Source organism: Peromyscus maniculatus, chromosome 1, assembly GCF_049852395.1.
Source record: "Peromyscus maniculatus bairdii isolate BWxNUB_F1_BW_parent chromosome 1, HU_Pman_BW_mat_3.1, whole genome shotgun sequence".
Classification (NCBI taxonomy): domain Eukaryota; kingdom Metazoa; phylum Chordata; class Mammalia; order Rodentia; family Cricetidae; genus Peromyscus; species Peromyscus maniculatus.
In genome coordinates, this window is record NC_134852.1 from 135,784,203 (window position 1) to 135,798,153 (window position 13,951).

Below are 13,951 nucleotides of genomic sequence, written 5' to 3' on the forward strand. Positions count from 1 at the left end.
AAATCATGACTCCCTGTGGCTGAGCAAAGCAGGTGGTGATTGTGCTTCCAAGCCAAGGCAGTGTGACCCTGGGGGCCCAGAAGAACTGCCACAAGCACCTAAGGGAGCTGCTGAATTGAAAGACATAGCTGAGAGGCTACCAGAAGGCAACACAGGGCTTTGTTGCCAGAAAAAGAGCTACAGAACCCGCTCTGTGATGACCAGGTTGTTTCTGATCACTGGGGATTCCTCTTGCAGGGAGAGGAAAACCTAAGGTCCTTTTTCAGCAGTTTGGGGTGATCTGGTAATGATGGACTGAAAAGGCTGAGTAGTGTGCATTGAGGAAACATCTTAGATGTCAAGTTTGATTTTTGTTTTTGTTTGTTTTATTTTTGAGACAGCATCTCATTATGTAGCTCTGGCTGTTCTGGAAGATGCCAAGTCTTGTCAGAGTCCTGGACTTCATAGGGCGGGGGGGTGGGGGGGCAGTAAGGAGGCTAGAGAGCCAGCCTTCTTTCACAGATTGGTAAAGCTGTGTGTACTTGGGGCCCATTGGGCTACCATACAATCCCTGGAGCTCTGGGTCGCCAGAGTGATGCACCAAGGGGAGCTGGGCCCTCGTCAAGGTCGGCCTTCCAGCTCAGCCAGCCTCCTGCAGGATATGTGCAGCGCCCAGCTTCAATAAAAGCGTCCCTGCATTTTCCTCTCACACCGCTCTGTTTCTTCCTTTCAGGGTTATACTAAGGACATGGTGACAGACTTTGATGAGAAACATGATGAGTATTTAATATTGCTTCAGCAGAGAAACCGGTAAGAGCAAGCCACCTGACGGCAACCCTTGTTATTAACCAAATAAAAATTGATTTAGACTTATTAATAGCACAGGACACAGGAACGGGCACAGAGTCCACCTCCATGCAGAGGCTGGGGTTATCACCTGCACTTGCAGCTCCACCCCTTTCCCCCGAGCCCCCATCCCATCCAGTGCTTTAGTTGCATCTTTGACCCATAGCAAACTGTGGGCTGTGCAGGTACCACTTCTTGTCTCATGATGGAGAGGTGGGGGCAGAGGTGTAACAGACCCCTTGCAAGTCACCTGGAAATGGTAGGCTGCACCTCTTGGGCATCAACTTGCCCTGGAAAACTGAGTTTGTGGAAAGGTAAAAGTCATTTAAAGTTGGGGAGGGGCTATTGGGTTCTTGTGCTGGTTTTTACAGAAGCTCACACTACTACAGTGTGTAGTGGTCAAGGTCATAGCAACCTGGTGTGATCTGAAGGCCTCTCTCTGTTTCTTTGCAAGATCAAGCAAGTTTGATTTTAGTTCATTGTGGTTTACATTCAGACCTGAACCTTCATATGAGCTGTATATCCCTACTTAGAGCCTAGGAGTTGCCCAGTGTTAAGAAGCTGGAACAGGTGGATACCTGTAACTTTCCTCTCCACACTGCACAGCGCTGCCATGGGTATTTGTAGAAACACAGGTGGAGGAGGGGCAGAGAGCCTCTATGCGGGCAGAGAAATAAGGATCTAGATTTGTGTTTTATGGTATTGGTAATGAATTCAAGTCAAACCACAAGCCAAATAGAATTCTGCAGAACCACTAACCAGATCTGCCTGGGATGGAAAGACCCAGCAAAGGCAGGAATTTGTGTTATTGGAGGGTCTGTGTTATGGGAGTAGACTTGTATTGCAGGTAAGTGGTCCGAAAGATGTCAGCTCAAATCCTGTTCAACCCTTGTCTGGCTGTCTGGATACCTGTTGGTTTGGGGGTGCCCTGGTGATGCTGCTGGGGGTGTATGGGATAACCTCATGCATTATAGTGTAGTATCTCTACCCATTATAGAATTTCATTAAGATCCCTGTCTCTGAGCTGAGGATGTGGCTCAGTTGGTAAGATCTTTGCCTAGCCTGTATGAAACCTTGGGTTCTGTCTTCAGCACTGTATAAAGCTGGGTATAGTGCAACATGCCAGTAATCTTAGCACTTGGGAGGTAGAGGCAGAATGATCTAAAGCTCAAAGTCATCCTTGGCTACATAGTGAGTTCAAGGCCAGCCTGGACTACAGAGACCTTGGTTATATATACATCCCTGTATCTATGACAACAAGGCTCACTTTCATTTTCAAATATGCCCAGTGAGTTGGCAGTTCCAGAAGTGCTAAGTGGTGCCCTCTATGCCCAACCACTTAGCAGAACTTTCCCAGCCTCCCAGGGGCAGGCAGCTCAAGTGAGAACAGCAGATAGCTCCTGCTGATTAGACCCCCATGGGTGTTTATCCTGACATTTATACCAGGGGGTTGGATGTTTTTATTCAGTCTCTGGCAGGCTGGATGTTGCCACTGAACACCTGGGTGATGGTTTAATCATCTCAGGTGCTCATCTGGGGAGAGAATGTCTTAGCTCCTTATGAGCAGATTGTTTCTCATTAATCGGGGATCAATAAGTGTTATCGCAGAGGTGCTGGCTGACAGCATAGATGGGAATTTCACAGATGAGGTTGCAGCATGGTGACAATTAAAAATATATCGCAATCGAGTTGCTGTGAATGGTGGGGGTGGGTATCACTGGATGCAGGCAATGAGAAGAAGCTGGAAAGGAACCCTCACCAGAGACTTGTGAAGAAGGGGATGTCCTGAATAGTGGTTAGGTTGGCTTCAAGGCACCTTTTCTAAAGTGCCAGCTACATACTGGGTGTCATAGTCCACTATCTTATCATAGGCCAACCAGACAGGCAGGTGGAGTGATTGAACCCTTTTGACAGACAGGGAGTAGTCCCAGTGTAGTGAACAGGAAGTGGTGGGACCGGATTATACTTTATTTACGATTATTTCGACATTCTCATAGTGATCAAAAGTACCAAAACCTGCCAGGCCTGCCAGTGGCCCCAAGTATACTAAGAAAGGAGATGGTGGGGCAAAGCTGTGGCTTACTTGGTGGTCAGCTTGTGTGCCTGGCATGATGGTGGAGGCCAAGGACTGACCTGGCCCTCAGGAGTGAACCCCAGGCTGCTTAGCTGGGTGCTGAGCCCCTTAGAAGGTGCAGTATCAGCAGAGATCTGCTCAGGATGTATCTGCCCCCAGGATACTTATAGCCACGAGCCTTGTATTTTGGGAGTGCTTTCCATGTGCCTAGCCTCACCTAGGAAAGGAACTATTGTATGAAGAAGACAGACTGTGTTAATATTTTCATTTTGTTTTGGTATTTTTAATTTAAGATTTATTTATGGGAAGCGTGTACATCATAGGGTGAATGTGGAAATCAGAACTTGTGGAAATCTCTCCTTTCACCATGTAGCTTTGGGGAATTGAACTTACGTCTTCAGTGTGGCAGCAAGCACCTTCACCAGCTGAGCCATCTCAGCACCCCACAGTTATTAGTTAGCAGCTGATTAGTTTGGTTGTAAAGATAAAAAGCAAAAACAAAAAAACCCAGGGTTAAATGGACTTCTTAACTAGGAAACTGTTGACTTCCGGAGTGAAGAACTCAATCACGGGGTGGGGTACTGGGGTACTGCTGAGTGGCAGTTCGCTCACCTAGCATGCACAAGGCCCTGGGTTCCACCACCACCATGGCACTCTGACTTCAAGCAGAGCCAGTTCCAGGTGCATAACTTACGTCATCAAAACTCTTTCCACTTGGATCTCCTCCTGGGGCAGCAGGTCCATCTCCCTTGAGGCCATGTTCTGGATGTTTCCCTCAACCACCTTTCTCAGGGACCAAATAACACAATTGCCAGACTCTCGGATCTGGTAAAAATCTACGCCCCCTCCCGCTCCCCACACCGCAGCGCCCTTTGCTGCCAGCTCTCTGGACGTGAGCCTGATCTTCCCAGTCAGTCCTTGTCACTCAGCCCTCTGATCATGCTGCTTGATGTTGCTCAGATCTGCTCAGGTGTGATTACATCTCCAGTACGACTGAGGGGCTAGAATCACCAAGAAGGTGCTAGGGCGCCGGGCGGTGGTGGCGCACGCCTTTAATCCCAGCACTCGGGAGGCAGAGCCAGGCGGATCTCTGCGAGTTCGAGGCCAGCCTGGGCTACCAAGTGAGCTCCAGGAAAGGCGCAAAGCTACACAGAGAAACCCTGTCTCGAGAAAAAAAAAAAAAAAAGAAGGTGCTAGGGCAAAGCAAAGCTGCCATATCACGTGAACCTCCTCCCTGGCCCTCCCTAGCCCTGCCTGCAGCACGTAACCACTCTCTGCTTCTGGACAATCATGGTGGCTTCATGCTCACCTTAGCACTGCCAGGGAGTTCATCCAGGGAGAGGGTGGGGCAATAGACACGTCACCTGTTCTGTTCCTCTGCCCACCAGCTCTCCTCACCTTTCAAATACAGCTCTGGGAGTTCCTTCAGGAACAATACCTTTCCCCACTCACTTCATGTGGCTTGGGTGGGAGTGACTCCATAGTCCAATTTCTTGGGTGGCCAAGGACTAGAGCACCTCACCAGAACAAACTGATTAGCGGGGGTGGGTGGGGTGGGAGGTGTGGAAATGGAGCTTAAGCCAGGCCCTAAGGAGCCCTCCTCAGGAAGGCTGTGCGGGAAGCATTAGGAAAGAAATGCTCTCTTCCCAAAGTAGCATGTGGGTGGGGCCCTGCCATGACAGGACAGCAGTGGGCAGGCTCAGCTGTGGACAGTCGGGGACCCTACACTCTAGACAGCCTTATGCAAACAGCTATCCATTTTAAGGAAGCATCGTTTGGTGGTGCCACCTGAATGTCACTGCGTTCATCTGCAGCAGGGGAGTTTCTTTACCCATTCTTTTCACAGTGTGAGCAATTATCTCCTAATTTATCAGTTTCATACATCCACATTCTCATAAATCATCCTGCTTAAGTAAGGGCCCACATGCAGTGCCAGCCCCAGATCCAGGGCCGCGGGACAATGTTTTAACTGTGTTGCTGGGACCCAGGGCAGTCTCTGGAGGGAAGTCAGGACATGTTCTCCACCTGGCAGGTCAGTTTCCTAGCGGGCCCTGAGCCTGCTCACTCCTCGGAGCACTCTTGAGTTCTGTGCTCCCAGGAGTGTGTAGATCATCCCTGTGTGTAGATCATCACTTAGCGACTTGTGTTTTCCTTCTGTTCTATGTTGTTGCCCAACAATCAGGCACATTGCAGGCTTCCAAGGCTGGCAAGAGATAAGCAGTCTGTAATCTGTGTTCCTGCCATCTTTGTTGAAAAGATTGATATGTCAGCTGCCGAAAAAATGGTTGGGAAGTAAACAGAGACGGCACCCATAATGCCACCATCTTCCTCCACAACTGACGTCGTTTTTATATTTATCATCTTCTGCTCAAGGCCCACAAACCCAGTTTTTCCCTTCCAATTCTGCACTTACTACATGCATACTGTTCTGTTTTGATCAATTTTTAAAGTTAGTGTACAATGGAATTGATTCCATCATGGCATCTTTATACAGAGATACCCCTCCCTCCCATTTACTGTTTTGTGTGTGTGCAAGTGTATGTTTGTGCACATGTGTGTGTACATATGGAAGCCAGAGGTCAGCCTCAGGTGTCATTCCCCAGGGGCTGTTCTCCTTGGTCTGGGCTTGCCTTGCTAATCAGGCTACGGTGCTAGGATGTCAAGTGTGTGCCACCACACCTGGCTTTTTTTTTTAGATCTGGGTGCTTGAGCTCAGTCTTTATGCTTGGTGGGAGAGCACTTCACTGAGTGCCGCCCACCCCGACCCTGTGAGGAGACCACAAGTATGTTCCGTGCAGCATAATCTCCCAACCTCCACTCCCTAGCATCGGGTGCTGGCTCCTGTTCAGGATTTGTTGGTCTCAATACTAACCTTTTTCGTGCCCAGAGTTACTGCTTGGGAATTGCTGGAATGTACTTTCTGGGAAAGGATCAACTATGCAGCATCATCTGTGTTTTCCTCTTCCTCCTGAGAAGGGGCTGTGAGTTGTCAGCAGTGTCTGAGTTTGCCATACTGTCTCACAAGGGGTGACACGTCTGTTTTAATGATGACTCTGTAGTGACAGTACCCAAAGTTTGCATCTCGAGCCTCCCACATAGCAGCTGGGTGACCTTGGGCAGGTTATTACCCTCTCTGTGTCTCACTTTCCTTATCTATGGAGAGGGATAATAAAGTAATCATGAAAAGGAATGTCTTCCTCAGTTGGTGTTATTCTTGTGTTCTGTCTGTGATTGGCAGCTCACTGGAACATGTTTCTCAGCATTCCCATGCAATTGCAGCCGTCCTCAGATATACAAGGGCAGCAAAATCTTAGGTGCTTGACACACTTTGAAGAGGCAAAGCCAGGAAGCTTCTGGTCTTCTCATCGTCTTTCCTATATGGCTGTTGAGGGGCAGTAAGCACCTTGGTTTGCAGTTCTGTGCTTTTCTTGGTGGTTTTGCTGTTTCAGGTGGCTCCGGATTTGTGTGTGTGTGTGTGTGTGTGTGTGTGTGTGTGTGTGTGTGTGTGTGTGTGTGGTGTGTGTGCTCACGTGTGGAATCCAGAGGATAACCTCTGCTTTTGATCCTTGAGTACCCCACTTTGTTTCCGAGACCAAGCCCCTTGCTACGCTGATTGGCTAGATGAGGCCTGTCCCCTCCTCCTCAGCACTGGTTACCATGCCTGGCTTTGTTTGTTGCTCTGTCTTTTGAGACAAGTTCTCACTATGTAGCTTGGCTGGCCTGGAATTCAGAGATGCCTCTGCCTCCTGAGTGCTGAGTCTGGGGCTCAAACTCAGGTCTTCATACTTGCAGGGCAAGCACTGTACCAGCTGAGCTGTCCCCGGCCAGGTGTCTTTACTTTTATTGTTTGTTTCTGTTGAGACAGGACTTCACATTCTAGCCCAGGTTAGCCTCAAACTCATTACAACCCTCTTGCTCCCAGTGAGGAGATTACAGGTATAACTACCATGCCTGCCAGGAAGGTGTCTTTAAACACAAGCACAAGCAAGATGATTGGCGGACCAGCTGATGAAATGCTGTGACCAGAGCTGGCAGGGACCCTAACTATTCGCCACTAAGAGCTATGGATCAGCACAGGGTAGTTCTTTATTCATGGTGGCTTTCAGGAGCATGACCTGAATCCACTGTCTGTGTTGAGAGTCGAGTTTGGCATACAGTGATGGTTATTATTAGTCCAAAACTTTTAGTATAGCCTCAGGCAGATTCTTCAGACAAGGGCAGAAAGCAGCGTCATTCTTTGCCAAAATATCACAAGAATGGTCTCTAGTTCAGTTGCTAATATTGTTCTCCTCTGAAACCTTTGCTAACTTGGCTGAAGAGATGGCTCAGCATTTATGAGAACTGGCTGCTCATCCAGAGGACCTGGGTTCAATTCCTGGCACCCCTATAGAGGCTCACAACTGTCTGTAATTCCAGTTCTAGGGGACCCAACACTCTCTTCTGACCTCCATAGGCACCAGACACACATGTGGTGTACAGACATACTTGTAGGCAAAATACCCATACACATAAAATAATTATTTAAAAATTTTATCAACTTGCTAAGTGCTTGATCACCTAAGGGGAAGCCCGTTTGTTGACTTGAGAATCTAATTACCATGGTGTATAAAGGTGTTTGTAAAGACTGAGAATCTAGCACCCCATAGCCATGGCTCTGGAAGGGCTAATGAAGACTGCACACTGTGACAGTGTCATGTCAGCAATGAGTTAGGGACTGTCATAGTTACTTTTAAATTGATGTGACAAAACCTTGACCAAGGCAACTTTATAAAAGAAAGCACTTAATTGGGCTTACAGTTTCAGAGGGATAAGAGTCCATATCCATCATGGCAGGGAGCAGGGCAGCAGGCAGTCAGGCATGGCACAGGCGCAGCAGCTGAGCGCTCACACCCTGATCTACAGACAGAAAACAGAGAAGCACTCTAGAAATGGCAGGAGTCTTTTGAAACAAGAAATCCCACCCCCAGTGACACACCTCCCTCAATAAGGCTGCACCTCCCAGTCCTTCTCAAACCATCTATCACCTGGGGACCAAGTATTCAAACATATGAGCCTGTGGGGGGACTGGGGATCATTCTCATTCAAACCACCACATTCCATTCCCTGGCCCCTGTAGCCTCATAACCATGTCATAATGCCAAATGTATTTAGTTCAATTTCAAAAGTCCCCATAGTCTTACACAGTATAAACACAATTTAAAAGTCCAGAAAGTCACCAGGCGGTGGTGGCACACACCTTTAATCCCAGCACTCAGGAGGCAGAGGCAGGCTCTGTGAATTTGAGGCCAGCCTGGTCTACAAAACAAGTTCCAGTACAGCCAGAGCTGTTACACAGTGAAGCCTTGTCTTGAAAAACAACAAGAACAACAACAACAACAAAAGTCAGCTTGGTGTGGTGGTACACACTTTAATTCCTAGCACTTAGGAGGCAGAGGCAGGCAGATTTCTGAAGCCAGCCTAGTCTACATAGGGAGTTCCAGGATAGCCAGGACTACACAGAGAAACCCTGTTCTGAAAGACATAATGCAGAACAAGTCTAAAAAGTCTCTTCTAAGACTCAAGGCAGTTTCTTAATTGTAGCCCCTTACAAAATCAAAAAGCAGATTGCATGCTTCCTACCCACAATGACACAGAATATACATTATGACTCCAAAACGGAGGAATAGGGGCATAATGAGGAAATACTGGACCAAAGCAAGACTGAAATGCAGGAAGGAAAACTCCAAATCCTCTAACTCCTTGTGTGATGTCAAAGAACTTAGATGGCGTCACCCTTCCAGCTTTGCTGACTGCAGCACACTGCTTTTCCTTGGGTTGGTTCCACTGTGTGCAGCTTCTCCTGGCAGACATCCCACAGCTCTGGCATCTTCAACATCCTGGGATCTCCAACGAACCCCGGCTTCACTTTCATGCTTCATAAAATGACCTTTCTGGTCTCTATGTAGGGACTCCCCTGCCACATGCCTTGCCTTGGCAGCTCTTTTAACCACAGAGGAAGAGACCACAACCTCTTTTCTCTGGTATCTTTCATGACTCTAAAGCCAGAACCATGTGGTAGACACTGCCAAATTCTGCTGCCTGCTTGGGATGGATCCTGACACCTCCTTTAATCGTATTTGCATAAGCTTTCTTTTGTAGGTGCTTTTAGGTAGAGGAAATCCCTTGGACCTTTTCCTTTTAAAAATTACAGGATTAGCTAGGTGGGTTTTTGCCCTGAGGGCAGCACTTCCTTTATCCATTTTTCCATCAGTCCTTGCCTCATCTCTTTCAGCAAATGCCTTGGCTCCCACATTAAATTTCCTGGGGTTCTTGTTCTCCTCAAACTGTACATTTTGTATTTTCTTTTGCCCTGCTTGCTCTTTTTCATTGCTGCATAAGAGTGATCACTAGTAACCATGTGGCAGAATCGATATCAGGCTGTCCTGAAGTCTCCTCTGCCAACAAAATTAGTCCAAAACTTTTCAGTGTAGCCTCAGGCAGATTCTTAGGACAAGAGCAGAAAGCAGCCTCATTCTTTGCCAAAATATCAGAAGAATGGTCTCTGGTTCAATTGCTAATACTGCTCTCCTCTGAAACCTTGAGCTGGGCCCCACAGTCCACATTTCACTCAGCACTACTGTCTTCCAAGCTCCTACTAGAATGGCCCATTAAGCTCTGCTTACAGCGTTCAACTGCTTTCCTATTCCCAAGTCCCCAAATCTTCCACATTCCTCCAAAACCAGCATGATTGAGCCTTTCACAGCAATAGCCCATTCCCAGATTCTAGCTTCGATTTTAGTTACTCTTTAATGCTGTAGTAAAACACCATGAGCAAGGCAACTTATAAAAGAAACTGTTTAATTGGGATTACAGTGCCCTAAGAATCCTTTTACCATCATGGTAGGAGCATGGCAGCAGGCAGGCAGGCACGGCATGGAGCAGCAGCTGAGAACTTACCCCATACATGAAGCAGAGAAGGGGGTGTGGTGGGAGGCTTTTGAAACCTCAAAGTCTGCCTGCAGTTACACACTTCTCCAACAAGGCCAAGCTTCCTAATCCTTCCCAAACAGTTCTACCAACTGAGGCCCAAGTATCCAAATATACGAGCCTATGGGGGCCATTCTCATTCAAACCATCACAGAGACATTATCATCACTTTGCCAAAGTAGTTCACAGCTGGCTTTGGGGACATTGAGGTCAGACACTGCTAAGATCTAGGCAGGCAATCTTTTTTCTTCTAGGCTATTAAAGCATTTGAAGGCCAAGGATCCTGTGCAGCTGAGGCTGGAGCACTTGGAACAAGGTTTCTCTGTCTATGTCAATGGGGCCAATTCAGAGCTGAAGACATCCCCACGGAAAGCTGTGCACACAGACTTCTCCAGAAGTGCCTCACAGGCTGAGGGGTCACAAGGTGAGTGTAGACCCTTCCAGGCCAGGCAGCAGTGTTTTTAGTTGAAAATTAAGGGGTGGGATATAGCTCAGTGTTAGAACACTTGCCTGGCATAAACAAAACACTGCAAAAGAAAATGAATTAAGGAGATAAGTTAGAGACTTCGGAAATACCCTGTATGTATGAGCTCACCAGCAAATGCATTAACTGTACCCACCTGTCCAGAAAGATAGCCCAAGAACAAGGGAGATGAATGAACACGCTTGAAGGTGCTAGGGATGGAGTCCAGGGCCTCACGTGTGCTCAGTAACCACTCTAAGCTTAAATCCATTTTTATTCCTTTTCAAACTAGACGTGGCCTCCACGCCCCAAACCAAAGGCAGCTAGAGCAAGAAAGTTCTAGTTTTTATATTACCTGAGGCTCTAATGTCCATGATTTTAAGGGCTATTTTAAATAATACCTGATATGCACATATTAACTTTAATACTTAACACCTATGAAATATTTTATTCCACCATTCATTTTTACATTTAGTTAATCCAGCCTTCATGCTTTAAAGGGATTTCATGTGTCCACTGAGAGCCTGAGAGTATGATGGAAAAGTTCCCCACCTAGTCTACCCTGTAGGTGAACTGCAAAATGATTTGGTATTGAATGGATAGAATAGTTGAACAGGTGGGACCAGGCTTCAGATTGGCTGTGTTACTCTGAAGAATCTACTTGGTCTCTCTGTATTATTGTAAGTCATTGCTTTGCAGGTATGCGAAGCTTCCAAGCCATTATATCCTGGGAAGAGAAAAACAACAACAAAGGGACAAGAGGAGACAGTGATCTCCCCAAATATTCCCCTAAGAGAGCAACTGTAGTATTTTAAACACAGTTTCCCAGGAGCTTTGTAGGCCCTGGGGCTAAGAAGGAATGGCTTGGCTCTTCTAGCTTTTATTGTGGGCATGCTGCTAGTTGGTGGAATTACAGAAATCAGGGTTATCTGAACTTGGGACTGTAGCAGTATATTCATTCATTCCTCAGATAATGTCTCCATCCACTCTCTTTTACACATGGCGGCCTGCTGTAGGAACTACACCTTACGTCTATGTTTTGGTGATGGCTCTTTGTGTCTGCAGAGCTACCCGATAGGATATTAGACATTTCACTTTACAGAATGGATATCTGCGACTCTTACACTTTGCTTTCTGCTGGGCATTGGCTTGCTTGCAGCTTGCTTCAATAGGACGATGTATCCATCCTATGCATGGCCTTGGGCAGCTGGACTGGATTGCAGATGTAGGCCATCAGTGTGAACTTGTTTTCCATGTCTCACCAGCCCCTTCTCTGTCTCTGTTGCAGATTATGGGCGAAGAACGCTGTTCAGAGAAGCCGAAGAAGTCTTAAGACGAAGCTCGAGGACAGCACCGGGAAAGGTCCAGCGCCGAGGATGGCACCAGGTCTGGAAATCGGAGCAGAGCCAGGACCATGGCTCTGGCACTTGATTAGGATGAGGAGCGGGCCTGTGGAGTATTTAAGCCCCTATGGGTTTGGTGGCTATAGGGCACCCTGTCTGCCTGGACTGGTTTCTGGGGTTCCTGCCCTGCTGCGGAGACCCCCAGAGCCCACAGGGAGTGCAGTAAGAGCAGACTCAGGCTCATTTATCCACTTGCTTTTTATTGAATACCTACTATGTGCCAGTCTTGGCCAGAGATAATGCAAGTGATCAGGACAGAGCCCTACCTGGTGAACTGAGGTGTCCTTTGAGGTGGCTGCTGATGTTGCTGAAACATAACCATCGTTTCTGAGTCCTGCCCCTGAGTCCCAGCACTGCCCCAGCTACACAGGACCTCTCTGCTTTGCACTCACAGCACACCCAGAGCCTGGCTTTGTACGTTGTCTACTCTTATTAGGGAGCAGAGGAGGCAGATGCTTAGAAAAACTCAGGGACCTGCCCAAGGTTATGGCTAAGAAGTGCCAGAATCATGACTTAGAACCACATCTTCAGCTCTGAGTTCTATATTCTTGCCCAACTAGACTTTGCTGTGGCCCCTTACTAGCTTCTCTTGGGGATGGTTCTGGCTCTCTATGGAGGTTCCTAATGTACCCAAGTGTCACTCTATGATATGTGTGTACTGAGGCTGAATCATGAGGTTTTAGCTCCTGTTGTATCTTTTGTATTCAGATGGCCTCAAGGACCATATACAACACAGACTGGGAGGCTTAGGCAGAGGCTCATTGTCATTATTAATCTGGGTCTGGGGGAAATTGGGCATTGTGTTTCACAGTAGACTGCAGTAAAGGTTTTCATGTGCTTGCCACCTAGCATGTCTTCATAGCAATCCAATTGGTTGATGTGTGTCCTCATGGTGCTGCTCTAGAAATTGAGGCCCAGAAAGCCAAAAGCACTAGTCCTGGGTCACCTGACCCCTAAGTGAAGAAGCTGGGTTGGGGTATGGAATGGGCCTGTTGCTGCAGATGCCTTGGTCTTCATACCAATGTTTATTGGAAACAGTTGTGCCTGCTTTAGCTGGGGTCTGAAGAGCAGGCCCCCAGGACACCAGCCTGGGCGCTTGTGTCTGTCCCCAGCCATGAATGTTAATTTCTTGTTAATGAGGCCTTTCTTGCCTGCCTCACTCCACACAGCTCTTCTGCTTGTTTGGAGTGCTTCCTATTATCACAAGCCATATTTGTGTCTTAGACTGTGACTTAATGGCTGGCCCCAGAGTCTGTCCAATTTAAAAGACTTGGCCTAAGATTAATTAGCATCCCTCCCATCTCTCCTGTGGCTCCCCACTTCACAAGACTTAATCAGGGCTAATTTCCCCTTGCCTCCCAAAGCCGCTCTGCTATAATTGCCCTTCTGCACTGCAGCAGTCAGGGGTCACTCAGTGCCTAACAAAAGGGACGGCTGTTTGAGTAGAAAGCTGGCCAGGCTGGGAGTGGTGTGCACATAGTCCTGGGGCTGGCAAGCTGGCCCAGATTGGAGGGGGGCCTCTGGCCCACATTGCACAGCTGCCTGCCCTGGCCTTCCCAGGACAGCTGGGAGAGAGGGGGCAGCCTCAGGGATGCCAAGACAGATCGTGTTCTGTGGCATGACCAGTGTGGGATGGAGTTGGAAAGCCTGTTGCCTCCAGGACAGTGCTCAGAAGTAACAGCGACCTACCCCTCTCTTCCCCTCCTTGCATCTGTTCTCCCTGTCTGAGGCAATGTGATTGGCTGGGCCTCCTTTGCACATAGACCCTGAGCCATGAGGAGCTTCAGTGACAGGCCGCTGATACCACCCTCAGCGTCCCAGTACCGTGGCAGAGCAGAAGTCATGTCATCATGTACATTATGTACTGTTGGTTCTACCGTACTTCCTCTCCCCACCTGGCTCTTCAGGGTGTTTGAACTTGTAGCTCCTGGGAGTGGAAGAGAATGGGATCTGGGATGCTTCTTTGGTGTATGTTTTGGAGCTGGTAATGGACCTCACTGAGCTTTCCCTTTATTATTGTCACAACCTCTTGGGACTGTTAGGAAGGCGTGTGTGGTGTCACAGGTGGGCTATGAGCAGTGCACTTCTTCGGCTAGGTGCCCCGGTGGCAGGCGAGGAGGCTGTGAGGAGGTTAGGCTTGCAGCCCCTGGTTATGCCACTCATCCTCTTGGTGTCTGCCTTTTCATCTAGAAGATGTCCATAAAGGATACCTGCCTTGGA

At 48.0% G+C, this 13,951-nt stretch overlaps 1 protein-coding gene across 7 annotated transcripts in view; it reads left to right on the forward strand.

Annotated features, from left to right (window-relative positions):
- Positions 1-13,951, forward strand: part of Katnip (katanin interacting protein) — a 173,879-nt gene that overhangs the window by 51,452 nt on the left and 108,476 nt on the right. For all 7 annotated transcript variants that reach the window (XM_042283313.2, XM_042283309.2, XM_076551986.1 and 4 more), the window contains 3 exons: positions 713-789; positions 10,120-10,289; positions 11,617-11,714. In XM_042283313.2, the coding sequence (XP_042139247.1) occupies positions 728-789; positions 10,120-10,289; positions 11,617-11,714 (330 nt within the window). In that variant the 5' untranslated portion in view covers positions 713-727. The remainder of the gene's footprint in view (positions 1-712; positions 790-10,119; positions 10,290-11,616; positions 11,715-13,951) is intronic.